The following is a 26911-nucleotide window of genomic DNA, read 5'->3' on the forward strand; positions in this document are numbered from 1 at the left end:
TAGTGCTAAAAGAGACTGAACCAAAACTTCATGGAAGACTTATATAGAACTGGCACTAGTGGCAGTTTGATAGGGAATAAGTGAGGTTTAGAAGGAAGAGACCACATCCAGCTTACCATTGTACATGGATCTTACATTCCAGGTTCCTATGCAATATTTTTCTTTTTCTTTACAGCATTGGACTTCCCTTTGCTGTAAACTAAAATAATAATACTCTGGCCACTTCACGAGAAGAAAAGACTCCCTGGAAAAGACCCTGATGTTGGGAAAGATTGAGGGCACCAGGAGAAGGGGACGACAGAGAACGAGATGGTTGGACAGTGTTCTCAAAGCTACCAACATGAGTTTGACCAAACTGCAGGAGGCAGTGGAAGACAGGAGTGCCTGGCGTGCTCTGGTCCATGGGGTCATGAAGAGTTGGGCACGACTAAACAACAACAACAGAGGGAAGAGAAAAAAGATTCAAGGAGGGCTAACCTATGAGGTTTTTGTTCTGCCACAGAAATACCCTAATACACCAAAGCACCCATTGCATGTGCTCTCTTTGGGGCCCTTTAGAGAATGAAAGCAGGATAGCTCTGCTTTCATAGCACCTGACTTGGACCTCTCTCCTTGGTCTCCACTGCTGCTTTGTCTCTTCCAGCTGCTTTCCTTGTTGAAGCCTGGATTTGGGGAGGGGGGGTCTTGATTGCTTGCAGGTAGGGAGAAGGTGATAATCATTTGGCAGAAGTCATGGTTGATAAAGACACAACGAAGCCACCACCTTCTCCCACCACCATGCCAGTTCCTGAACTTGAAAGGGTTCCTCAGCCCCACTGACTCCCCAACTTGTATCATTATCTGCCCCCTGCCCCACCACAGGTACCCACAGATTCAAAAAGGCTTAGTTTAGCAGCAGCAAAGCAGGAAGGAAAAACTGATCTATTTTGTGCACAGAGTAATTTAGGAGAACAGAATATAGTTTCCCCTAAATGAGTATTCCACACAAACCAGATCAGTTTTTTAAAATAAAAAAGTTATCTGTCAATATGTTGACAATGCCACCTGAAGAAACTAACATAGAAGAGTGGAATGGGGCAGCCAACTAACTGATGAGACAATTAACAAGCAAACTCAGCAGGAATCTAAATAGCAATGGGAATGGCTGCCAATATGCATATACAGGGCTGATTCATTCTAAGTACAACAGCAAATACAGTGGTACCTCGACTTACGAAGGTGATCCGTTCCGCGGCCGTCTTCATAAGTTGAGGTTTTCAGATGTCAAAGCACCACTACGGCGCATGCACGAAGTGCGATTTTGTGCTTCTGCGCATGTGCCGCCCGTGCGCGCGACAAAAGGACTTCCAAGGGTTGTCAACTTCGGAAGTCGAAACCTTCAGAAGTCGAAGCGTTCGGATGTCAAGGTATGACCATACACTCCTGTGTGGATTGCTGTGGGGAAGTTCAAAGCAATAAACATGGATTCAGACCCAATTCAAATATGGGCACAACCTGGCTCATTCCCCAAACCTGTCAGGTGAAGTGTGGTATCCACTCCTTTCATGCACTCTTCAACTGAATCAGTATCTTCAACCTTTCGCTCAGAGACCAGTGATGACTTTGTTAAAGGAGATCCTGGCTAAACATCAGGAAGAACTTTCTGACAGTAAGAGCTGTTTGGCAGTGGAACAGACTCCCATGAGAGATGGCGGACTTTCCTTTCTTGGAGGTTTTTAAGCAGAGTTTGATGGCCCTCTGTCAAGGACGCTTTGGTTGAAATTCTTGCATTGCAAGGGGTTGGACTAGATGAACCTCAGAGTCCGTTCCATCTCTACAGTTCTATGATTCTATCAGATTATAAAATCTGAAAACTTGTTAAGAAATCACATAATCCCCCCCCCCATGAAACCCACAGTTCAGCTTTCCTAATTACCTTCACACTTCCAAATTACCTTGGCTAAATTCAGTTCACAGCAGATAAATCAACACTTGTGTTAATAGCATCCTGTGATGGAACTGGGCACAAGAACATTCAGGAGTTCTTATTAATGTCACACTACTGTAACTCTGGCTTCTGTCAGTACAGTGGCAACTTATTTTTAAATTAGGTTTATGGAGCAACAGATTTTCCTTCATTACTTAAACCAATGAATGTCAGTTGCACAGCCATGTTGACATCATTTAGGAGCTGGCAGAAGGCTTTAGGACTCAATTTCGTTAGGCTTGAGAGAGTGAAGACTTGTACTGTAGCTTGAAGATGCTGTCATATATTTGTGGAGGGATAGCACTCTGTCTCTCCCCCCCTCTTTGCTGCTGCTATATTTAACAGCCTATCCAGCCATAAAAGGTTGGGAGTGTTGCTTTCACATTCCACTGACTACAGTCATTATTTTTGTTCTGGACCTGAGGGTCCCTCAACCCTGGTCCTGTCAGCCACTCTGCTGGATTGAACTTTTGCTGGATTTCTCTCTTCTTCTCATTCATCCTTGTACAAGACTGAAATTCTATCATTCTTAATTTGACTACAGGTAAGTATGCAATGTCCAGAGACATTATTTGTCAAACAAATGTATTCTGTATGTTATAAATGTGGACCAGTATTATCTCTCTATTTTCTTCTATTATGGATTCAACAGCAGATTGGAGAAATCTTAAGAGTGAAGCTTCAAGAAAAAACAAAGTAATGCAAAATATCTAGCAGCTCACCTATTGCAACATACCGCTAAAGTACTTTTCAAATGAAACATGAGTTAATGGTGCCACTAGAATGTTTAGTTGTGTAACAGTTCTCTTTAAAATACTTTCTGCTTTTGTTTGATAGTTACTTCAGAATGTCTTCAGATGAAAACAGTTCAAGTGATTAGTTTCTCTATGTGTTTCAAGATTCCCATAGTATTTTAAAAAATATTACAGCCCTTGTTAGAGGGGAATACCAACACAATGCACCAACATATGTGCAATGTATTCGTTATAATGTTCGAAGGGCATCCTTGTGCAAACAGCTGTGTGGCACAAGTATGTGTGGGCACTTTCTACACATGCTTTAATGAACATGCATAGGCCAGTGAGAAGTCTGCCATCATGATACTGCTCCTGTTATTTAGCCCTACATTAACAAATAAAAAGTTAATCATAGTAGTTAAATTATTGTCAAATTAGGTATTTTTACTGTGCATGCCTCTGTAAATGTGTGCACTATGAATTACTACACACACACACAATCTAGCATTTCCAAAGACTAAAATAAAACTAATGACCATTCACAAAATGAATAATAATTTTCAAACTGAAGATTGAAGAAGCCTTGTCATTTAATCACTACGCCACTAACAGCAGGTGCTCGGGAAAATGCAGCAGAAGAGGCTTAAGGCTGTGTGTGTGTACTGATTGTGGGCGTCAACAAGTGGGTCTTGAACAAAGTCATAATTAAGTTGATAGATCTTCAGTGTTGGAAACCATGGGCCCTTGATACAGCCTGTTAATTATATAAGATAAGACAGACTGCAGTTATATAAACAATGCAAATAGTGAAGGAAACAGACACACATACAGTGCAGAACATGAAATAATAAGCACTGTATGAGTTATGCTATACATACTGGAATTATAATTTGGATTCACACATTTTATTGTGAATACTAAGGTTCAGAATAACTGGTTTGCAAATGGATGTATTTGGAGTATTGATCCACTACGCTGCAGTTTTGCATCTTGGGTCTCTCCAAATGTAATTGTGTGAGATGGTCACAATAAGATGATTTTGGAATGCAGAATCTGGAATGTAATGTTGAAATCACAATACTGAAAATGTGATTTGAAAGTTAGATTTTTAGAAATAGAGAAGAAATAGAAAAGAAAAATACACAACATTTATTTTAATTCTAGAAGAGTTAGACAAAAGATTCCTGTACCAAAATTCTACAAGAGTAACCAGATGCCTTTAAATAGCATTTTTTTGTTTTTGTTTAGGAATTGCCACATGGGATGAAACTAAAATTTTACTTTTTTCTATTGTGTCTCAAATTTTCATAAGTGTCTCAAATTTTCATAGAAAGTTATAAAACTCAAAATCTACAACTGTGTGGACATAAATATTCTTCTTAACTTCAAATGAATGATGTTCTTATATAAATGGAATGTTAAAATGGATTTTGTGTATACTTTTTGACTTATGTCCTTGTGAAAGTTTCTTATTCATACACTGAAATACTCAAACTACTATTTGTTGGATTAATTATGGTCACTGAAAAATTATTGAGCATGTCATACATACATACATACATACATACATACATACATACATAGGTAAACGGTGTTTCCATGTGCTCTGGCTTCCGTCACGGTGTTTTGTTGCACCAGAAGCAGTTTAGTCATGTTGGCCACATGACCCAGAAAGCTGTCTGTGGACAAACGCCGACTCCCTCGGCCTGAAGCAGGATGAGCACCACACCCTATAGTCACCTTTGACTGGACCTAACTGTCCAGGGTCCTTTACCTTTACATACCGGTACATACATGATTTTATTATTATTATCCATGGTCAAAACCATGCTCAAGGCAGCTTATGACATTTTTTTTTATAAAAAACCCCACCATAATAGCATAGTCATACATGCTATTTAACTTGTGGTTTGTTGTTGTTTTTACAGAACATCAAAAGTGTGGGCTGAGCTAAGAGAAATCCAGGATGTCTTTACCATTCTACCAGAGGCATCATCAACATTTTGATCGTACATATCGCCACAAGGAGCTGGAGTCTACTCTAAGTCAGTACCAAAGGGAGGAGAAGCGTAAATCTGCCATCTACACTCATGGATCTACTGCCTATAGTAAGGAAGCTGCCTTGACCTACCACCATGGCCAGCAGTCTGCAGCATCTAGCCATGAATTGGCAGAATCCTATGCCCATGAATCAGCAGCTCACAGTAAAAGATCTTCAGCCCTCAGTCTAGGATCTGAATTGATAAGTAAGAAAGCTGAAGCCTACCATCATGGATCTGAGTTGGTCAATAAGAAAGCTGAAGCCTACCGCCTTGGATATGAAACCTACAGTCGAGGGTAGGGTAAAACACAAAATTTTGCTCAGTTGCAAGGAAATGTTTACTCCTTTTTCATTCATTTCAGTGAAAAACATCCCATTAGCTTCAGTTGGAGCAGGAACAGGTTCTGTGATGTACCATCATATGTATTTCTTTGCTGGAATAATTTGTTATTCTTAGACGTATTTTTTTACACTTTACAGTCTTCCCACAAAGGTATGGCATTTGTCTCTTCTATGGGTCTTCTGAGGGCCAGCCTAGATATCACACAGGCAAAGACATGCAGCAGTTTGCTGCAGGGATTTTGAAGAAGGCTTGGAAGCTTGGAAAGAGCCGCTTAACCCTTTCCCTTCAGCCATCACCCTTCCCCCCAAGCTTCTTCTCAATGCAGGATGAAAATGTATGTATTTCCATCCCCATGGGTGAAATGGGGCCTTGGTTTTGATGGGAATAATGGCTGGAGGGAAATGGTTTCATTAGCTCCCCCTCTCACAGTTCCTCAGCTCAGGCTGTCTCTACATGAGGGCGTTACTTTTATTTATTTGTTTATTTTATATCATAAAATTTATACACTGGGTTATTGTAAAAAACACAAAAAAGAAAACTTCAAAGTGGTTTACAAATTTATATGCGATTTGCTGTTTCCATGTGTGCATTTGTACACCTTCATCCACACATGAACATTTTCAGTTTTATACCTCTGAAATCTATCTCATTGTCTCTCCATCCACATTAGAAGGTGGTGCTTGTTGGTACCTATTCATGCTTTGTGGTGTTGTCTCCTCCCCTCAGTTAGCACTTCCCTTTCTGGAAATCTGAGGTCCATTGTCGGAATGCGCACATGTATTTGTTTATCTGCACACATGCATTTTTAAAGCACAATTTTTTCAATATACCAGATTGCCAAGCTGAATTCTTTCCTTTGGGCTGATGGAAACAAAATGGAAGCAGGGTGTGTGATGATAGGTAGAACCCAGGATGTGAGCACACATGTAAAATAACCTATCCACGCAATGCATCCACAGTTGGGTAACATTGCAATTATATATGGTGTTTTCTTCCCTTAGCAGATTATCTGCAGATCAGGACAATCCAAATTTAATTTTTTGGGGGGTGGGGGGGTGGGAATGCAGGCTGCCACTTGGATGAGAGTACAGTATTGTGTGGATGCCACAAAAATATAGACACAGAAGCAACTTCAAATCTACATTAAACTTCAGTGTGGATGAGCCCTCAAACACAGTCTCCTATTAACTTTTCATAAGAAAAAGAAAACACTGGAAGAATGTTTCATACATCTGTCTCACCATAAGAGGGTTAAGAGCATGGTTTTCCTCTGTAATATAGTAGGAAAACTGAAGCAGATGTGATGAATCTAGACATTTGCTAGTTGTCTTAAACATGCATGTAAAATAAATATACATCAGCCTTAAGTGATAGCAGAATGGCCAAAGATAGTAATTTAAATATCTGAGGATGGGCCAAGGACTAATCATGATGCCATCATCGCTGCCTGAGTACATATTCTGATCACTGGAAGAAGTTGGCACTGAAACTGGAAATCCAATACCGTTGTGAAATCCCATTAAAATGTCCTCTTTCTCAGCAGGTTTTAAAAAATAATCTTGCCAGAAGTAATTATCTAATTGTGATTGGGATTTAGGCGGGTATGTGCTTACTTGGACTGAAGTGCTCAGCATTGACCTTTATAACTGAATTGCTGGTGTTGATGAAAGTATGATTCCATTCATTATTTAACTGGCTGTGTTGTTTCAGCTTTGGCAAAGAGTTTTAAGTAGTGAACATTCAAGGTTGAACTCGATTCCTGCAAAAATAATTGCTCTTAAGTGATTATATTTACAAGATTATTTACTGCAAAAATGTCTTCTTCAAGTCAATATTATTACATTTTATATTTGCTCTTTCCTACCATTCTATAGTATGGGTTGCCAAGCCTTTTTGGACCAGTGGGCACATTTTGAATTTTGAGAGAGCACTGGAGGCCCCAGTCACAAAACAACTGCTATGGGGGATGGGTGGCCTAACACAAAATGCCTGCCATAGGGAGTATGGCATAACAGAATTAAAGAGATAGCCCACCCTGAAAACCATGTGCTTACCATGGGAAGTCTGATATGTCCTGCTCTTCCATATTGTGATGATCAAACAATATTGATTTCGCATATGCACACTGTGTTTTGGCTCTTGCGGTGATTTACCCATCAAAGTCTGTAGCCATACACCAAAGCATTTTGTGTCTTGGCCAAAGGGAATTCTAGCAGCCCAGAAGTATAAATAAAGATGTTCCCTTTTACATGCCACGAACTATGTCATTAGTCATGAGTTTAGGTATGGAGAAGAATATTTGGTCATTTGATTCCTAACTAGCAGATCCTTAAAGCTTAGAGCCAGCTGCTGAAAAATAGGGTCTTAGTAATCACAGCATCCTTTTCTGAGTGTTCACAGACTGATAGTTTAATGGTTCTAGGGCCTTTCCTGGTATTGCTGTCAAGCTTTCTTATGTTTTGCTCAGTGCCTACAAGCCATCAAGTGGTTTAGGACATAATCTGAACTGTGTGTTTATTTTTGTTTATAGTAAAAAGCATATATCTTTTTTTTCTTTATAAATTAGTTCAAAGCAACTATACCTTGTGTTTCAATGGTTGATTAATGCTTATTCAGCAAGCTTCTCTAATGTGCTAAGTATCTTGCACAGACCTTTATGTGCCCTAAACCTGCTCATGGCTTATGGCCAACATTTGGAAGGCTCTCAACTTGATGACCCTGCAGTCAAGGACACCTTAATGTCAGATAAACCCACCCAACCCAGTACGGTAGCTAGGCTACTTCATTCATTTGTCATGTGGCAGACAAAGCAAAGTTGTGGAAGAAGGGATAGGAGAAAAACCTCATTCATTCAATAAACTTATCAGTCTTTTGAAGGGTTCTTATTCATCTTTTCTGCTAAATCAGGTCTGTCTAAATATGTTTGTCACTTAGGAGATAGAATATGAAATAGCTGAGTCTCCAATCTTAGACTAGTAGGGCAATCTCTAGGGGGATCCTGTTACTCTGCTTGATCTGGCAACACAGCACATACTTCACTTTTCTGAAAGGAATTTTTGCATTTTATTTAGAAGGAAAGCCTGTTTCACAGAGTAACATACTACGTTAGATCTCTGCTTGCACAAACTCTGCTTGCACAATGAAACTTTCTTGGCCTTTCCACCCTACTGTATCCCTAAAAACATATTCTTCAAGGTCAGGAGACCCTCTTGAGTGGTGTGGAATGGGCCATGGGGGACTACAAAGGGATGGGGAAAATTGATAGAATTCAGGACTTTGCATGAACAGAAGAGCCATTCTACCATAGAAGCATGTCTAGCCAAGAGACCAGGATCTATCACAAGAGTTATCTCTAAAGTTGTTTTGATGTCATATTGTGATGTTATATTGCACATTAATGTGAAGCATCCTCTAAACCTTTCTTCCAATGTGAAATAATATGCTGGGTGCTTTATAACTGTGTTAGGACTTGCCAAAGGTATTACGTTTTCCAGGCTTTTTCATTGCTTATCATAAGCAGTCTGTCCGCAGCAAATGTCTTAAAAATCCTGAAACCGTGCATCAATTTGTAATATGAACATACCCAGGTCCGCCCCCCCCTTTATGTAGGCAAGACCTAAGCAGTTTTTCAAAAGTTGCTAATTGACTTTAACATTCTAATTCTAAAATCTCTCAATGCCTTAGCATTCAGCTAAATTTAACGATAGGTAATCATACTCTGTAGTGACATAAGAGCATCCAAGTCAATAACATCTAGGGAACCATAGTACAATTTGTCTTCTAAGCCCTGATGAGACATGAAAGCAGTTCACATTGCCAGGTGACATTCTAAACCAATGGCTCTGAATGTCAGACTTAGATGTTCCTACCTATGGTAATTAAATTTATGAAGCAATATAGGGCTGCTTCAGGCATTGGGTATATGACTCAAAATCCTTTGTGAATGATTCTAGCAATCCTCAAATAAATATGAGAACAGAATGATTATAGCTGTTGTTTGGCCGCAATAGCCATGAGTGTTGGGTACTTTTCATTTAGAAATACAGTGCTTGCTGCCACTCAGTAACTTATGCGCTGGACTCAAGCATTATGTGCATACTCAGCAGTGACTAGGATCACTGGTGTGAATAGTCAAGTAATGTATGAATTGGGCAGAACCAGAGTTGAAAATCAAGTTTCTTTCCCAATGAATACATATCATCCTGTTGTAAGTCGATTTTACATACAGATGTTAGAGTAAGCTGTTATTTTTGATGCTACGTATTTAGAAACAACACAATTGCTCTTACAAACAAGTTATAGGTCTTTGGCCTTCTTCCTTGTGCCCTGAAATGCTTCCTAAAACCATTTATTTATTTAAGATAATTTATATCCTGCCATTCCGCTAAAAGATATATGGTGGGATTGAGAGTAGCTTAAACAGATCCAAATTTACTCAGAAGTAAGTCCCATTGAGCTCAGTGTAGGGGCAGAAGAAGGAGGTGCGGTGGGGGTGGACGCCCTGGGTGTCTTCGCTGGGAGGGGGTGAGATTTGGCGTGCCGCCTGCCTGCAACTCTCAAGCCTACCCCAAGCCGTCAGGGGAAGGGGAGGAGCTGCACCGCCTTGCTGGCGGCGTTCCCCCCTTCCCCCTTCGTTTTGACAATTGGGGGAGGCTTGGGAGTTGCGGGAAGGCGACGCACAGAATGTCCACCATCGGCGGCTCACTCCGCCCCCAGCTGCAGGGCGCACACACTGTTCCATGCACCCGAGCGGCTATCCCACACCTGAAAGGGCACCCTCCGCCCCCCTCGGGAGTGCGCCTGCTCTGGGCAGCGCGGGCATATGCTCCGCCACTGGCTCAGTGGTGTACAGTCCCAGGTAAATGTTTATAGGATTGCCACCCGAGGTATTAGCAGACTAACTATAAAAGTTTCTAAAATCAGTTTTCTCATAGTCCCTTGGATCCAGGCTCACTAGGGGTCCATAGACAGAGAAGCTTCTAGATTCTCCAGAGTAGATTCTAAAATATTGCCCTTCAGTGAAGGATGTTGCAACCAGAGCCTTCTTACCTGGTATGTGGAACTGAATCTCCCCAGAGTAGGACCTATCACACTTTCTTTGCTCTCTGGTTTCAGGGACAACAGCCTCATGACCTTTCAGTAACTTTTATCCAAATTGTGTGTGTGTGTGTGTGTGGCCAAACATCATCTGCATTTCGCTGTCAGTTGGACTCTACCCTCCAACATTTCTTCGATGAATATAGGGAGGTCCCATTCCATAATGATAATTTTACTGTTTATACCCTACACATCTTACCGGGTTGCCCCATGCCCCAGTCACTCTGGGCTGCTTCCAACATATATAACTTCCCCTAAAAACTTCCCTATACAGGATGGCCTTCAGACGGCTCAGGGGTCAGATAACTCTATACCCTCCAACATTTCTCCAATGAAAATAGGAACATCCTAAGGAAAAGTGAGACATTCCAGGATCAAATCAAAAACCGGGATGGATTCTCTAAATCAGGGATGTCCCTGGAAAATAGGGACACTTGGAGGGTCTGGTAGACTCCCCAGATTGAGGAGCTGGCACAAATAGCTCCATTGCATTGGGTGATATAAACAGTGTAATCCTTCGCGTATCTATTCAAAACTAAGCCCCATTTTCAGTAGTGCTTACTCCCAAATGTGTACATTGGATTTCAGTCTAGGTATGTAATAAGCATATGTAAAAGTACCTAGGACTAAATCTAACTGAACAAGTGGTACTTATTTGTAACTAGACATACATAAACTTAGGCTGCATGTTTCCGTTCTCTTTTCTGTTTCCCTATTGAAAATCTAAGTAATAAGGTGAAGAATTTAAACCCATAAAGATCATTCTAGTGATCGCATAACAGTATGAGCAAGTTATATTTTTAAAAAAGTTATATGAAACAATAGTTTTCAAAGTACAGAAATTTGAGCTTTGACCCTTGGTATTCTTGTAAGTTTTTTTAAAAAAATGCTGTTTTTTTATGAGAAGCGCAGTGAGGATAGATGAGAAGCAAATTGTAAGTAAGTAAGTAAGTAGTTGCACGTTAAGCCCAGTTCATATTGTGATTTGCTTGCACAAAGTTGGTGGATATACTGTGTCCAACCTTTATTAACCGTTTATTATACTTTTATGGGTCAGTTATATGACAATAAGCATTCATTCTGCAATCTGGATTTACTTGTGGGGTATTTACCCATCTTCCTGCAAATAATTTGTTTATTGCACACTTTTCAATGCATTTCCCATCACATTAAAAAGTCCATGCTTTTTAAAAAGCAGAACTGTTGCAGTAATGTGACAGAGTGCTTTGATGCACTTTAATTGCAGAAACCAAAAGTTCCAGTAAGCGTTTGAATCCCTTTTGCAAAATAGTAACAGTGGACGCTCCTTAGCTTTTGCTAATAACAAGCGATAATCTAGATTTGTGTTTTTCCCTGTTGATGGTATTAAAGACAGTGCTCAGATACACAAAATAAAAACAAAAAAAAAACATTATTGTATATAATTTGGGCAATACTGAATTGATCATTATATCTTTGTGTTTTCCATCTATTTTTCTATGTAGTTTTTTGCCTGCTTCCTCAATGTTCACCTTGTATACTTGTAGATAAACAGATGTCCTGATATATTTAATGTATCTTTTATGTTTAGATATGGTTTTCTAAGGCACATGCTTGTAAATCTAATTGTATATTCAGTGTCTTTATAAATCTGATAATATTACCTTTTTTCAGAAAAATGTTGGAAGATTATTCTTTCAAGTTAAGTCCCAGAGCAAAGCGGGCTAAGCAGAGTATATTGTCAGAAGAAGAGAAGGAAAACACAGCTATTGATTATGTAGTACCTATATTCAGAGGAAGGTATGTCTCTTTTTCATTGATTTGTGGACAGGAGCAGGGATAAAGAGCATGGTTTGTCTGTGTATTTTTGTAGTGGATTTGCTGCTCACATCTGGAAGAAAAGTAGTTGATATATGTAGATTTATATAAGGGCCATATTGGTTATCCCTGATATATGTGATGTGGTAGGTTTGTGTTGTGGTGAAAATGAGTGTGACTCTGAAGATTTCTACATAGAAGCCAAATCAAAACCAGAACATTTTCATTGCTTTCCCCTGTGATATGATACAGTTGTTGACGACTGCTATCCATCTGTCTCGAGAGACAATGAAATATGCCTCTGGGGGTGAAGTCAAACTGCTACATTTGCAGCACTGAAAGTGACCTCCTTGGGGCACAAGCCTGGTGAGCGTCTATGGAGGTCCTGGGTTGCCCATACGACAAGACCCCTCTCTCGGCCTCACTGATGTGGTCCAAAGGAATCTTAGGGACTCAGCTTAGGATTTTTGTAGGGTGTATTCCTTAGCCCTTTCTTCTCCCCCCCCCCCCAAAAAAAATCCTAGATGGGCTAACTTCCCAGGTTGACAAGCCGCATCGGCCCCTCACTTCCTTCTACAGCAGAAACTACCTTCTTGACTATTGAACTCACTATTCATGTTGTCTGCTCAATCTGCCAGAGTTTGTCTTCTTGTGGGGGGGGGGGTTCCTAATTCGCCAAGGGTTTCAAACCCATCAGCTACCCTCACCTGGTTTAGCCAGCCAGTCAAAGCCATTCCTGGGGTATGGCTGCTGTCACATGATGAAAGCTTCTAGGAGACACAAGTGAGAGCTGAGTGTGGGGTGGGGACCAAAGGTAGACAAACTATCCCAGAAGGAGCACAATGTTTCCCCACCTGAAAGGACATTGGTAAGAAGACCTGCTGGAAATATAGCCTATAGACACATGGATGGAACCCAATGTATATATTGTAAGAGTGGTTGGACAAATCATGTCTATGACACCAACATAGCTTGTGCATGTTTAATGTTTTTCCAGGGTGTAGTATATCATCTTGATGTTCTTCCTCACATCACTTTTGATTGGTGCCTTCTTTGCATGACTAATGTGGGGGCATCATAGGTGCCTTTAATGTTGCTGCTAGGGGAAGCATAGGATTTCAACTACATTGCACTGGCATTAGCCACAGCTGAACTCCTTTTCTCTCTTATTATTAAGTCCACAGACAGATACATTTAAGATTAAAGAGTACAATGCACTTTGCAGTGAGAGTGAGTGAGTGAGTTTTTGGTGCTTTTGCAGAAGAAATATATTGTGATAACAGCTGGCGCAGGCATACCCTTAAATACAGATGTGGAGTAGCCAGTAGTCTTTAGACTCTACTAATCCTGTAGGCATGCTTGGGATTTGTATATGGGGGTTGAGTGATGGGATAGGAATTCCTTCACCATTATCACCCTACTCTGCTCTCATTAATATTTCTTAAAGTGTTGAGAAGCTCACTTGATCCATTGTCATATGGTTGCACAAATTTGACATACCATCCATGCTGTTGTGTCAGAATGGGACATGCTGTTTCACACCATTGCTGTTTATTTATTCTCTGAAGGATAAGAGTCCCGACTCATTTTCCATGTGCAAATTATAAATCATATCTACATTCTCTTACAAGGACAGCTTGCACCTTTCCACTGACAGATGATTTGCCAGAGAGAGGCAGTGTGTTGTTGTTGTTGTTTTTTAAAAAAAATAATTACATCAGAAAGCTATCTAGAGATATAACACATTACCTGCCCAGTGTTCTGGTTGGAAGCCAACAGAGTTGGGCTTGAGGCCTGCAAGATATGCGTTCATAAGCAAATAACTTTTTAAAAAGTTAATTTGTAGCTCATTTCAAAATTTCGTTATACAACTTGATTTATCTCTGATTTACTGGTCTGATCCAACAATCTCTTATGTTCCTATACCTGTTGTATAAGATGATATATCTGCACACATTAATCTAATCATTAAAAAGCCTTTACACGAGTCTACACTATACTTTAATAGTTCTTTAAAAGCATGCTCTGTCCAAAAGCAGAAATTGACCCCAATTCATGGGTTGGATGGATTTGATGTTTTTAGTGGTGATCAAGTTATACATTGTAAAGAGCCGTGTGCTATGCTAAAGAGTTTCATTTGATGGAGATTGCAGTCAAGCATAAGTATGCACGAGTGCTAGTTATTGCATGAAGGAGTTACGATAATATAGCTGGGTTCCTAGACTGAGCTAGGTCATACCCCTTCTTATCCGATGTTCCATCTCTCTCCTTGACATGCTACTTGACCTGCTGGAGGGTGAGCTAGGCTCACATTTTGAATCCAGGCACTCAGCCAATTCTTTATTTACCCCACACACATGAGATTCATATTTTCCTCCCACATCGTGAAATACTGTACACCCACCCATTCCTTTAACAATAGTTTGAAGCAAACCATTGTTGATTTTTGTTGGGTGGGGGAACAATGCTGTGGTCCTTAATGTAAAATTCTATTTAGGTTTGAATGGAAGGGATAAGAGAACACTGCAATCACTTAAAGATTAATGTTCCGGAAACAGGAATTAATTTGTGCCAGAGCTACTAGAGTTCAACTCTGACACACATTTCCAAGGCTAGGAATTAACTGTAGTATAGAGGAAGCCAATGTAGTGCCCTCTAGATGTTGTTGGACTACAGCTTCCATTAGTATCAGCCAGCATGGCCGAAAGTCAGGGGTGACAGAGGTTGCTATCCAACAACATCTGGAGGATGTCTCCTGGGCTATCCCTTTTGCTACAATATGTAGATAAGGGTGGATTAACCTGACCCTTAACATGTAGGCTAGAGCTTTCCAAACTTTTCATGTTGGTAACATACTTTTTAGATATTCGTCATTTCACAATACCGTAATTCAGTTTTACTAACAAACCATAGATTAAACTAACCCCTTTCCTGCCCCGGGATGAGCTTGATGAGCATTATCAAAACATACCTACACACTGCAGCCAACACACTAATGTGCCATGACACACATTTTGGAAAGCTCTGATGTCTATTTCATAGATAAGTGAAATCGCCTCTAGCCACTGAGTCTTGGCACCCCCTTTTCTAGAAGTTAAGCACCAATGACAGGCAAGCTATAATATAATTAAGTGTGAGATGTGTTTTGTTCTGTTTTTAAACTTGGTTGCTCTATTACATGTTTTAAATATAATTACCCTACTTTTAGCTGCAATTGGAAAAACTGAGTCTAAAACAAAAATAATAACAATACTGTGTCAGATTTTCAAAGTCATAATGAACTGAAAACATGTACATTGAGCATTTTGATTCATTCACTTGTCTTCTCATTTTCACCTTTCTCCACTTCAGATGGTGGTTATCGTAATAGAAATCCTCCAAGGAGACCTTGTAGAGAAGGTCCATTGCCTTTAAAATGGAATAGGCTCAACTAAATGAAACATTTTGTCTTCTATTCAATGTAAAAAATGTATATTGCAGACAAACCCATATCAGCGGGATTACAGACACAGAAGAAGAAAGAATAAAGGAAAGTGCTGCATATATTGCGAGAAGGAACCTTATGGCAGCCGGGGAAGGAATTACTGCAACCAAAAAGGAAACTTCATCTTCTATGGAAGAAGAAACACGTCAGAAGAAGTCAAGAAAAATAGCAATACAAGAGACAGCTGAAGAAATGGTTCTAAAGAAAACGGTACTACACCTATGGAATATTGCTTTTTTTTGTAAAAGAACTGGAGGAAACATAACTACAGCCATAGTTAAGCACTTTTGTGACCTTTGATTTCAGAGGGAAATATTCAAACTGCTGAATTCACTTTGGTTACCAAAATCAATGGGACCCTATCTCTAAGCACATTCCCTAAAAATAGAACCTTACAAAAGCTCCTTTGTTGTTCACATCCAGCCCTTCTTTGCTACCTTTCTCTCCCAGGCATACCAAAGTCTTTCCTTACCACTCTGAGATCCATCTTGATCTGCCCACCTCCCAGCTATGCACCTATTCATATAGCTTCACTCTGTCCATCATATGTTTTTCTCAGATAGTCCAGTTTCAAGGACGCCCTAACAAGAGATGTGCCATTCCTTACATCCACATTGAACTGCCTTGATATTTGAGCCTCAGGGAAATTGCTAGGTTTCTCAGTTAAACCTATAATCCCCGATGAGAAAATAAGTAAAAAAAAAAAAGTATTCCATCTAATATGCTACAGTTCATACAAGTAGCCCAGGGCAGGCGACAAAGTTCAATTTCTTGACAGCTTTCATAAACTTTACTTCTGAGTAAGTGCACTCAGCTGATTATCAGAAAATCTCAAACAACCCCCATGTAACAAGCATAGTTATTTCCTCTCTACTTGTTCTAGAGTAGTCTTGTAGAGTTGTCTGCAGCATACCAGACTGGGAAAGGTTGTTGTAAACAAAAATAATGTTTCCCTGTTATAAAACTATGTAGGGCTTTTATGCTGGCCCATTTGAATGTTTTTCCCTCTGCATTTGTCAGGGGGAAGATATCAAAACATTCCTAGAAACAAGAGATTCTGCAGATGTTCTATGAATGTCCCGGACACTGTAGAGCATATTCTCTTTCATTGTCCATTGTACAGTACGCTCCGTCAACGTGTGCTGCCCCCTCTTTTGGGTGCTCTGGAACCCCAGCAAGGTGAAAGTGGGATTCTGCCTATCTGACGTTGACCAAAGGGTAACGGCGGGGGTAGCCGAGTTTTTGGTAGCAGTCCTCCAAGGAGCAGGTTAACAAAGAAAACCACAGATTCTACATTTTATATATATATATATATATATGTATGTATGTAGCCAACTGCTGCCTTTTTAATATATATTTCAAGGCTTTTATATGTTATTTTCTCTTTTATGGTTTTATTTGCAAAATGCCTAATAAAGGTTTGATAAGTAAGTTATAAAACTATAGTGTGTCCAGGTGATAAAAGTTTAAGATGAATCTTTGCCTTGCAGTTAACTGATAAGATAGAATTCCACAGAAAGTTAAATGAAGACAAACTGTTACATGCTCCTGAATTTGTTATCAAACCTCGTTCCCACACTATCTGGGAAAAACAGAATGTCAAATTACACTGCACTGTGACTGGCTGGCCGGAGCCTCGTGTTACATGGTAAGCTTCTTTCTTTATCAGCACTGCATGTTGTTGATTATATATGTGCATTTAAAATTGCTAAAATGAACATAAAACTCAAGCGTTTTTTGCATAGAGAGAGATAAAACTGATCAGAAGGCTTGAAATGTTCTCCAGTCTGTAAGCCATCATTTTGGACAATGCCACACTGCTTTGTGCATGCATAAAGCCATTCACACTGGTGAATTTGTATATTTCATTTTTGAATTTGAATTTTAGTTCATGCGTCAGTAATTGGATAATCTGTACTTAGTTATGATGCTGACACAGCAGCCCTTGTACACACTGTAATCTTCCAAGTATCAGAAGCTGCAGTGCACATATGAAGTCCATACTCTTGTGCGTGAACAGTTCAATTAGTCATTCAATCTGTATTCCATCTTTTAATACTGAAAACAAATCCAAGCCTGACTTACAAGATACAAACTAAAGAATCAGAATGCCTTCCCCACTCATCTCGGTGGAAATTGGAAAGCTAATTTATATACAATGCACGTTAATTGTACAGATTGGTATCCCCACTGAAATGAATGGGGCTCTTCCATTAGGGTTGCCAGACTCAATAGAGGACAGGACTTCTGTGCCTTTAATTGCCCTGCTCTCTTTTGAGTCTGGAAACCAGCAGACCCTTTGCTTGGAAATTAAACGAAGGGTCTGCTGGTTTCTCTTTAAGGTTTCCAAACTCAAAAGAGAGCAGGGCAATTAAAGGCACAGAAGTCCTGTCCTCTATTGAGTCTGGCAACCCTATCTGCCATATGTATGAGAAACCCAAGTGCACATATGGGTGAATAGATTAAATCCACTTCTATTGATTCCAGAGAGCGTAGTTTCCATAGCTGCCAAGTTATCCCTTTTTTACAGGGATTTTCCCTTATGCTGAATAGGCTTCCTCGCGAGAAAAGTGAAAACTTGGCAGCTATGGTAGTTTCACAGTACAGTTTTAACGTTTCCATCATTCCAGAGTTCTTGATAAACATATAATGATAATTACAAGTATATATCAATATGTATGGTTTAGTATTCCATGTAATAATGTAGTTTATTGGGATTCCATTAGGTGTTTAGGCGCCAGTTCCATCCAAATTTACATGCGAGTAAGCCCCACTGAATGCAGTGAGACTTGCTTTGGAGTAAATGTGCATGGAATCACACTATGTGCATTTAGCTCCCAATGGAAAGAATGAGGGAAGGTTCAGTGGCTGAACAGGTGTTTTGCTCTGGGATACCAAATGCAGTGAACCTGATCTGACAGCTCTTGTTCATCATTGATTAAACAAATGACATGCATGTGCTTGAAGTGAACTGCATTAATACAAGCAAAGAGAAATTACAAGAGATGTGGGTGAACAGGCTGTAGGCCTATTCTGAGGAATTCCTTATATTGCATTGGGATGCGTTTCATTTAATCATGCTGCTTTATGGGTTTCAATGAAGGAAGATATGGAAACTCCGGGATATTTGAAACTCTTGGCAGTTAGTGCAAACTATTAGTACACAGTAAGAGTAGGAGTGCTGCAACCCCATATTAGCAAATTATTTACCTCTCCTGGAATTTTACTCACCAGAGATTAAATGGTCCATATTAAATGTGCAGCTTTTTATTTATATCTGGACATAAATATATTTATTGTCTGAGCCAAGCACACTGCTTGGTTTTCATCACATCTCTGCAGGTTGCCTTAACAAGTGACAGCAGCATCTTATACAGAGCAGCTGAAAAAGTGGGAAAGGTTGTTCCAGTTTTGCTGCAGTGAAATTGCTCCTTTCTTTCCCCTAGAATCATAGGATTGTAGAGATGGAAGGGACCCTGAGGGTAATCTAGTCCAACTCCCTGCATCCAGGAGGCACAGTTTCCTCTGTTTTAAGATGTTCTATACACATGTACTAAGTGCAGTATAAATGCCAAAAAACAAATAATTTGTGAAGGTATCATTCCTGTCTTTGTCTTAAAGTTCAGCACCATTTATATTTAACATGTGCACCTGTGTGCACTGGTCTAAATCGTCCATCACAGAAGGTGCTGACAGGCAGCCTTTAATGTGAAGATTGATAGAAGAGACAGATTTAGTTGTAACTTTGTTTTGGAAGAGCTAAATATAACACTGCTGGCCGTTCAACAAGGTGTCACTTTATTGTTTGTTGAAATGGACTCAGTCTCCTGGTTTTTGTTTTTGAATCAAGTGGGGGAAATGACAGTATTAAAAATAGGTTAGGTGATGAAATATGCAGATGGTTCATTCATTTATGCCACAAATCAAATTAAATAGCTTGGATCAATATGTGTGTGTGTGTGTGTGTGTGTGTGTGTGTGTATACACACATATATATGAAAACTGATATTTCATATTTAACCACCATATTTCATTATATATGTATTTATAGCCCACCTTTCCATCAAATTATCTACCAGGCAGCCCACATCCAAATAAAAATAAGCTGAGCTAAAAACCAACGTAATTACAGCACAGAACAAATAACAACAAACCATTAAAGCTAAATGGGTAAGGGGATTCCTGGAACATCACCTATCTGCTTCCTTAGAAGTGCTATAAACAAAGAAAGCTTGCTGCCTAAGAACAATAGATACATGTACTTTGAATAAGAAATCAACCTTGGTTCTGTACTGTGTCATCACCCACTAGACCTAAAATGTTGGAGGAACACAGAGAAGAACCTTTTTATCTGAATGAATGAGCAAAATTGTATGGGAGAATGTTGTTTTAAGTTATGCTGGACAGATCCAGAGCAGGGAAAACAATGAGTGCAGAAAAACTTTACTTGATTATATTATCTTGACATTAGTCATGGATACATCCATTTCAATACAGTATCTCCTAAAACTGATTTCAGTGTGTTGCAACGCAGCCATTTCTGGGTTACTCAACACATAAAACTGAATAGACTGAGGATGTGGCCACTGTCACACATGATCTGTTTCTGTTAAAGTTTGACTGCTACTCTTTGTCGACCTGCCTTTGAAATCTATTTGGCCCCCGTGGATGGCAGCAAGGGTTTTAACCTGAACTTTCCATATAAAAACATTATGCTGATTTTTTGGGGTCAATTTTTCTGGTTTCCAGTAGATTTCTGGACCCAAAGTTTTGCTACTAAGCTTTGAAGTTCTAAATAGGCCAAATCATGTGTACAGTATAATGGATGCTGTGTGTGCAGTTCCCCTGCCCAATTCATATGTGCACAAGAATTCTCAGTTAGATCCTACAAATACTGCCAATCAGGTACCAGAATGCAAAGCAGGTCGTTAAATTTAGTGCCTCCCACTCTGTCAGCTGATGGGTGGTACTCTGGGTTAACTGGGTTCTATATTGGGATATATGCTATTTTGCAAATCTATACATTGTTTTATTCATAGTTTATGCACCATTTTAATATGTGTGTGTGTGTATGCACTGTTTTTTTCTTAGGTACAAAAACCATGTTCCCATCAATGTCCACATTAATCCTGGCAAATATGCAATCGAAAGTCGGTATGGGATGCACTCTCTGGAAATAAACAAGTAAGGGAATAGCAGTACATTTTATTATTGTTCCTGCTGATTCAGAACTGGATAATAATTGCCAGCATATGTGTAATGTGTGTGTGTTGCTTATGGAGGTGCTGTTATAAAGCTACCAAAATAAAAAAAGATGTATATGCTGAAACAGAAACTATTCTGGGGTTTTTTCAGCAGGATTGAGGCTCCTATTAACAAATCTGGTCTAGATATGATGGCCTTTACACTACTTGATTGATCCATTTTTTCCTACTACTGTATAATCAAAATTAATTCTCTGATCTAGTCAGGGCCGTCTCAAGCAGGTCGGGCGCCCTGGCGCTGAGGCACGGAGATCGCTCCGGTGCCCTCGCAGCACGCAGCACGGCTTCCACGCCGCTTTGCTGTGAGCGCCCCCCCCTGCCAGCCCGGCGCCCTGGCGCCCCGCGCCACTGGGACCTTACCTAGAGCCTGGCCTGGATCTAGTGTTGTTACCCCTATTGTATTTGAGCATGTGATTTCTTGTACTTCAAATAGAACCACTAATTGGTGGACAATTTGTCCTCTAGGACAGGCACAGGCAACCTTGGCTCTCCAGATGTTTTGGACCTACAACTCCCATGATCCCTAGCTAACAGGGCCAGTGGTCAGGGATCATGGGAGTTGTAGTTCCAAAACATCTGGGGAGCCAAGGTTGCCTGTGCCTGCTCTAGGATCTGGCTATGGAAGAGGGACTGCAGTGTTATTTCTTCTGTGAGCTTGGATTGCTGTTGTGGCTGCAATTTAGCCTGTTTTAAGTAATCTAATCATCCCTTCATGGGATCTTTTAGATTTTGATTGAAAGAGTTTCTGAGCTTTCAGAATCAGAGTCTTTCTCACACTAAGGTCATCCTGCTTTTATGACTCCATATTGATTTAAAGCAAGATCCTGTGATTTCTTAGCCTTTAAAACAGAAATTCCTTCACAGAGTTTGATTAATGAGCAACAGATCCTGTTGGTGTTGAGGTCTTCACAAATTCTGATTTCCCATGACTGCAGGGGTCTCAAGGAAACCTGCCGGTCCCGTTCAAGCTACATATTCTGGGATGCTGTTGCTAGAAGAACAAAACGTGTATATATTTATGGGATGTAATCCCAGAAAATGTGGGAGGAAGATCTGGAGTCATTGCTATCTTGACCTACTGGGACAATAACAAAACTATCAAAATCTTCTTGATCTGAGTCGATGGAAAGACATGGTGTGATTATCATATATGACATGATTTTTCAAAAAATTATCCTGAATAGGGATGGTGTTGTAATGACAAGTTAGTAAAGCTTTCTTCTTAGAAGTTAATAGCTGGAACAGTTTATGTTTTGAGTTTATGGCATACAGCCTTGGATCCTGCTTGGGTGTGATGACTCAGTCTGACCAAATTCAATTACTCCCAGTAAGTATGCATAGAATTGCAACCTGAGTTTGTGAATTTGATGATAGATACAATAAAAGTTAAATCACGATACACATGCACCAACCTTTTCTCCCTTGAGATTAACAAACAAGTTGATTTGTCAACATTTGAATGGAAAAATCGTGTCCTCATGACGGAGGGCACGTGTTGCGGTGAGATCACTAAGACTGACCTCACTTGTTTGTGTGGGTGGGATCGTTTGGATAGCCACAACAACCCGATTGGGTTCCTTGGTTGCTGGAATAATTTTGGCCAATGTGGTTGAGAGAATTTGCAGTCAGGGGACCTGCATGTTGCGTTGAGCTTCCTCTTAGCGCTCGTGCATTGGATCACCCGCCCACCCTCCCTATATTTAGGGTTTTGTTATGACCTTGCTATGTCGTCGTGGGTCATCTGCTTTTGGGGCAGGCGCCTAGTAGGAATTTTCCCATTTGGCTGATGCCACTTGGGTTTCGCCTGCCACGTACCAAATCATCACAACTTTGTAAGGTTTGGCGGTTAGGCATTGGTTCAAGGTGTGGTGGAAGGGAGGTTGTCACACCTGCCCCTCCCAATCTGCAATAGGGTATTCTGTTAAAGGAATCCAGGTGCTCAGCATGCTTTTGTCCAATCCCCTTCCGGGGGTCAGGGCCATGCCAGAGCACCTGGGAGCATTTTGGGGTGAGTGGGTCTGTTTACCCTTACTGACCTCTGCCAGTATCCAGTTGTCAGTGCTGCCCTGCCGGAGGTGTAGGTGCAGCTAGTCGAACCAATGCCTAAGCAAACCACTCACATTCTGTAGTCAATAAAGTTGTGGCCAAAATAATGTCAATAACCTTAAACTAATATTGTGTCAACTGTGACTTCCTTTGGGAGGTCTTGGGGCCCTTCACATGCAAATACTACATTTATTTAAATAGGGTTTGTTATTTACCTTCCAATCAATATTTTTCTTCAGAGTATGATGTGATTGTTTTTGTGTGGTAGATGGAACCTAGCTACCGTACAGATACTGTAGCAATTTTCAATTAGAAATATATGCTGACTAGTGCTTCTGAGTTGTCACACTTTTGCATACTTCCAATGAAATCCAGTTTCAAATATGGGAAGTAGCCTTTTCTGTCAGTGTTAAAACTACTGCTAAAATAAGTAGTGTAAGCTACCTTTAAAAATTATATTATGTGAAATACTGTTTTTCCTCTTATTTTCTTGAGATATTGTTATCTTGCCTCCCTCCTCTTCTTCCAAAAAGAATTGTAGTTTTATTTATATAGCAAAAGTTTACAATCAACAGTAATTTTTTAATTGCTACAGTGGGTTATTGATGTATTTCATAATATTTACAGTGATGAAGAAAGACTATGTGATCCATGAAACTTTAAGTTTACAACCAATACAAGGGAAAGTCATATTGATTCAAAAGGTACATAATAAACAGTAACTTGGTTCACATGTAGTACTAATCCATAAGTTCACACTGCAAGACTGAGTCTAGGAAGAGCCTCAGCCTTGCATGCTTCCTTTTCCTTCTACATCTTATATACTCCAAATAATTAGTTCCTGGTTTTTAGAAAACCATAGCTCGTCATTGCATATGAACTGGCAAATTATGTTTTATGCTTGCCTGGCAATTCAGAACTGCAAACCAGTGGTGATTGAAAGCCAAGGAGTTCATCCAGACTTCTGTTTGTCCCACTGCTTCCCCCCTGGAAATGCCAATCTTTCCTGCTGAATCGGAGGAAATGTCAATCGCCTCTTCCATGGATTGACATTTGCTCCGATTTGGTGCTAAAGAGTGGGTTTTCCTGGAAAATGGCAGGGCAAACAGAAAACTGCTTGGACCCTTGCTTTTTAGGGCAAGTGCAAGTGTGGATGAGCCCGGGGTTTGCAATTCTGGTTTGCAATTTGGTTTCATGGTACAGGCTCAATGTAATGGCGAATTATGGTTTGTGGAAAAAAGAACATAAACACAAGAAGTAATTTAAAACAACTTGGTGAAGAAGTGCACAAGCCTAAGGCTCTTTCCAGGCTTATTCTAGTAGTGCAAAATTATGATTTGGTGTTACGTTTGAACCAAGCAACAAAGACCTTCAATGAGACAGAGAGTGGGTTTCTTCAACATAGTTATTGATACAGTTACCCCACTTGTACCATATTGTCTGCTGCAGATTTTCTGTGTGAACATTGTTTATATTTATATTTCATTAAACGAGTACACCGCTTGACAGTAAAAAAATATCAAAGTGGTTTACGAAAAGATAAAACAACAAAATTAAGAAAAAATCACAACCATACTTTAAAAGTTAAAAAAATAAAACAGGTTAACATTACCTCAACTTTTGAAGCATCTGGGTAGGCTTAGCTCCTCCTCATTAGCTAGATCACACCATTCATTTGTAGCACATTCAATGCTACAACATGATTTCCCCCAAATATTTCTGGGAACTGTAGCTTCATCCTCAAAGAACTACAATATCCAGCACCCTTAACAAACTATAGTTTCCAGGATTGTGTGCTTTGAATGTATATTAAATGTGTGGTGTGGATTTGCCCTTATTTGGTCATCTGCCTGTTATGATCCTAAAACTGTTCACCTAGATGCAGACTACTTCAGGTTTTGAACATGCTATGTAGTTTCTACAGAAGAAGGCATGGTTTAGGCATAAAAATACTGGCACACCATCATTCTTCATTTTTGAGATGCTGTTTCATATTGTGTGATAAGCCTAAATTAGGATGGAGAGATTTCCAAGCCTGATATGTGAAATAACAATTAGCAAGCCAGACAAACACTGACAAGTTACCTGATCATTCCATTCAAGTTATCAGGGAATTTGTTGACATCCTTGTAAGATAAAAGTTGGTTAAGGCTAGGAAGAAGAGAAAAAGAAATATTGGAATGCTAGTTTGCAGAGAGGACTGCAACCTATGTGCAGGTTGCACATTTATTTCTTGGAATATTGTATACAGTTTTGGTCACCTCATCTCAAAAAGGACATTGTAGAGTTGAAAAGAGTTCAGAAAAAGGCAACAAAAGTGATGGAGGATATGGAGTGATTCCCCTGTGAGGAAATGCTGCAGCATTTGGGACGTTTTTAGTTTAAAGGAAATGCGAGCAAGAGGTGACATGATAGGTATTCATAAAATTATCCATAGACAGAGAAAGGGTTTTCTCCCTTTCTCGTAGCACTAACGTCCATGCACATCTGATGAAGGCAAGTGTTGGAAGATTAAAAATAGAGAAAAGAATCTATAACTTAATTTGATGGTGGGAACTTGGACTTGTATCCAACAAGGACTTCCACTTGTGCAACAGAACTTTCTTCTCCTTTCCCCCTGTATCCTCCCCAAATCTGCTCTGGAGGGTTGAGGGGAAATCCAAAACAGATTTGGGGAGCACACATGGGGAGGAGACAGAGGAGTTCTGTTGTGGAATTACCTCCCGGTATGTGAACTTGACAGCTTTATTGGATACAGCCCTAACTATTAGACTTGCATGACACAACTGAATGAGTTTTTTGATGAGCCAGATTTTATTAGTAAGAATAAATGAATGTAAGCTACTCCTATTTTATTTCATTTTGTTGACGTAAAGTGTGATTTGGATTTTTAATGACTTATTTCTTCCTGTTTTAAATAAATTGTGTGGTAAAGTAGTTGACTTCTGAGTCATCCCCCTTTTCTTCACAGAACTGAGGAGGTGAAAGCAGCTGGGTTACATTATCCCACAATGTCAGCCAAATAATCAAATTTTCCTTTAAAAAAATTAAAGTCTGTGGCAGTTATGAGCAAAGGGAATCCTTGTGCCAATGCTGTTCTCCCAACTGAAGGGTCAGTGTTGTGCCTGATCATATGCCCAAATAATGATTTCTTGCATAAATTGTTGGAGACACCTTAAGATCAAATTGCTACAGTTTGGAGCTAAAGGAGTTGTCCAGAATATTTTAACCATTTATCCCTAGTGTAAACAATCTGGAATTTGGACATGGAATCTAACATAGTCTCTCTCTTCCACATCCTTCTGTATTTCTCTAGAGTAAACCTGTACTGGCATATGAAAATGTTAGTACAGCACAATGTTGGTACATCCTGAATCTGTACCAGATTCTGATTGACCCATGGTATTCATGAATTCCTGAGTTCCCAAGGAGAAATGATCTCCCTTGTTGGTATTGTTTTACAGCCTGAACCACATTTATAGGTTATGAGCTTTGCTGGATAAATGTTTCAGCATTTAACATTCAAATTCCCCTTCTTTTGAAGAAGGTTAAAATATCCAACGATTTCTATAGCATAATTATTAGCAATTATTTGAAATTGCTGCTTCTTTCTTATCTTGTCTCTTAGGATGGTGGATCCTAATCCTACTCTGAATGTGGCATTAGAAAGTAATAATTAGCCTGACTAACTAGAACTTAGTACTTTAAGGACTTTAATAGACACTAACAGTGAGGCTAAATATGCCTTTCAGACTAAGATTGTCCTTCTGCCAGACATGGCTTTATTTACATGGTGCGGGTCATTTCAGTACTTTTATCATTGAAGCCGTAGAGCTTCTCCCAATACATATAAACCCTGGCAAGTTTATTCTGTCACCTTGGTCCTTTGCACATGACTTAATGTTGAAATTAATTATCCACATAACTTTTTTTAAACTCTGAAGAGTCTACATCCCAGAAAAAGTTATGTGAAGAATGGCTCTGCTGTAAGAGTTCATCAAGTATGTGCCCATTTATTGTGCTTATTTTAAAGCTAAGCTTGTGGTTACAGAAAGAAAATCACCAGTACAGCCCCTTCATTATTATTATTATTTGAGCATCTCGCCAAGCGTTCACTTGGCTCCAAAGTACCACCT

At 39.7% G+C, this 26911-nt stretch overlaps 1 protein-coding gene across 5 annotated transcripts in view; it reads left to right on the plus strand.

Annotated features, from left to right (window-relative positions):
* The window catches only part of MYOM1 (myomesin 1), a 95533-nt gene that overhangs the window by 23298 nt on the left and 45324 nt on the right, over positions 1-26911 (plus strand). For 2 of the 5 annotated variants that reach the window (XM_035125929.3, XM_035125931.3), the window contains exons 1-6: positions 2355-2510; positions 4632-5040; positions 11838-11963; positions 15462-15675; positions 16956-17113; positions 20557-20649. In XM_035125929.3, coding sequence (XP_034981820.3) covers positions 4670-5040; positions 11838-11963; positions 15462-15675; positions 16956-17113; positions 20557-20649 — 962 coding nt within the window. In that variant the 5' untranslated portion in view covers positions 2355-2510; positions 4632-4669. Of the gene's footprint in view, positions 1-2354; positions 2511-4631; positions 5041-11837; positions 11964-15461; positions 15676-16955; positions 17114-20556; positions 20650-26911 lie in introns of those variants that run through there. The other 3 variants (XM_035125930.3, XM_088675400.1, XM_060277896.2) reach the window with 2 other exon arrangements.

The sequence above is a fragment of the Zootoca vivipara genome, chromosome 8 (assembly GCF_965207765.1).
Source record: "Zootoca vivipara chromosome 8, rZooViv2.hap1.1, whole genome shotgun sequence".
NCBI classification, from domain to species: domain Eukaryota; kingdom Metazoa; phylum Chordata; class Lepidosauria; order Squamata; family Lacertidae; genus Zootoca; species Zootoca vivipara.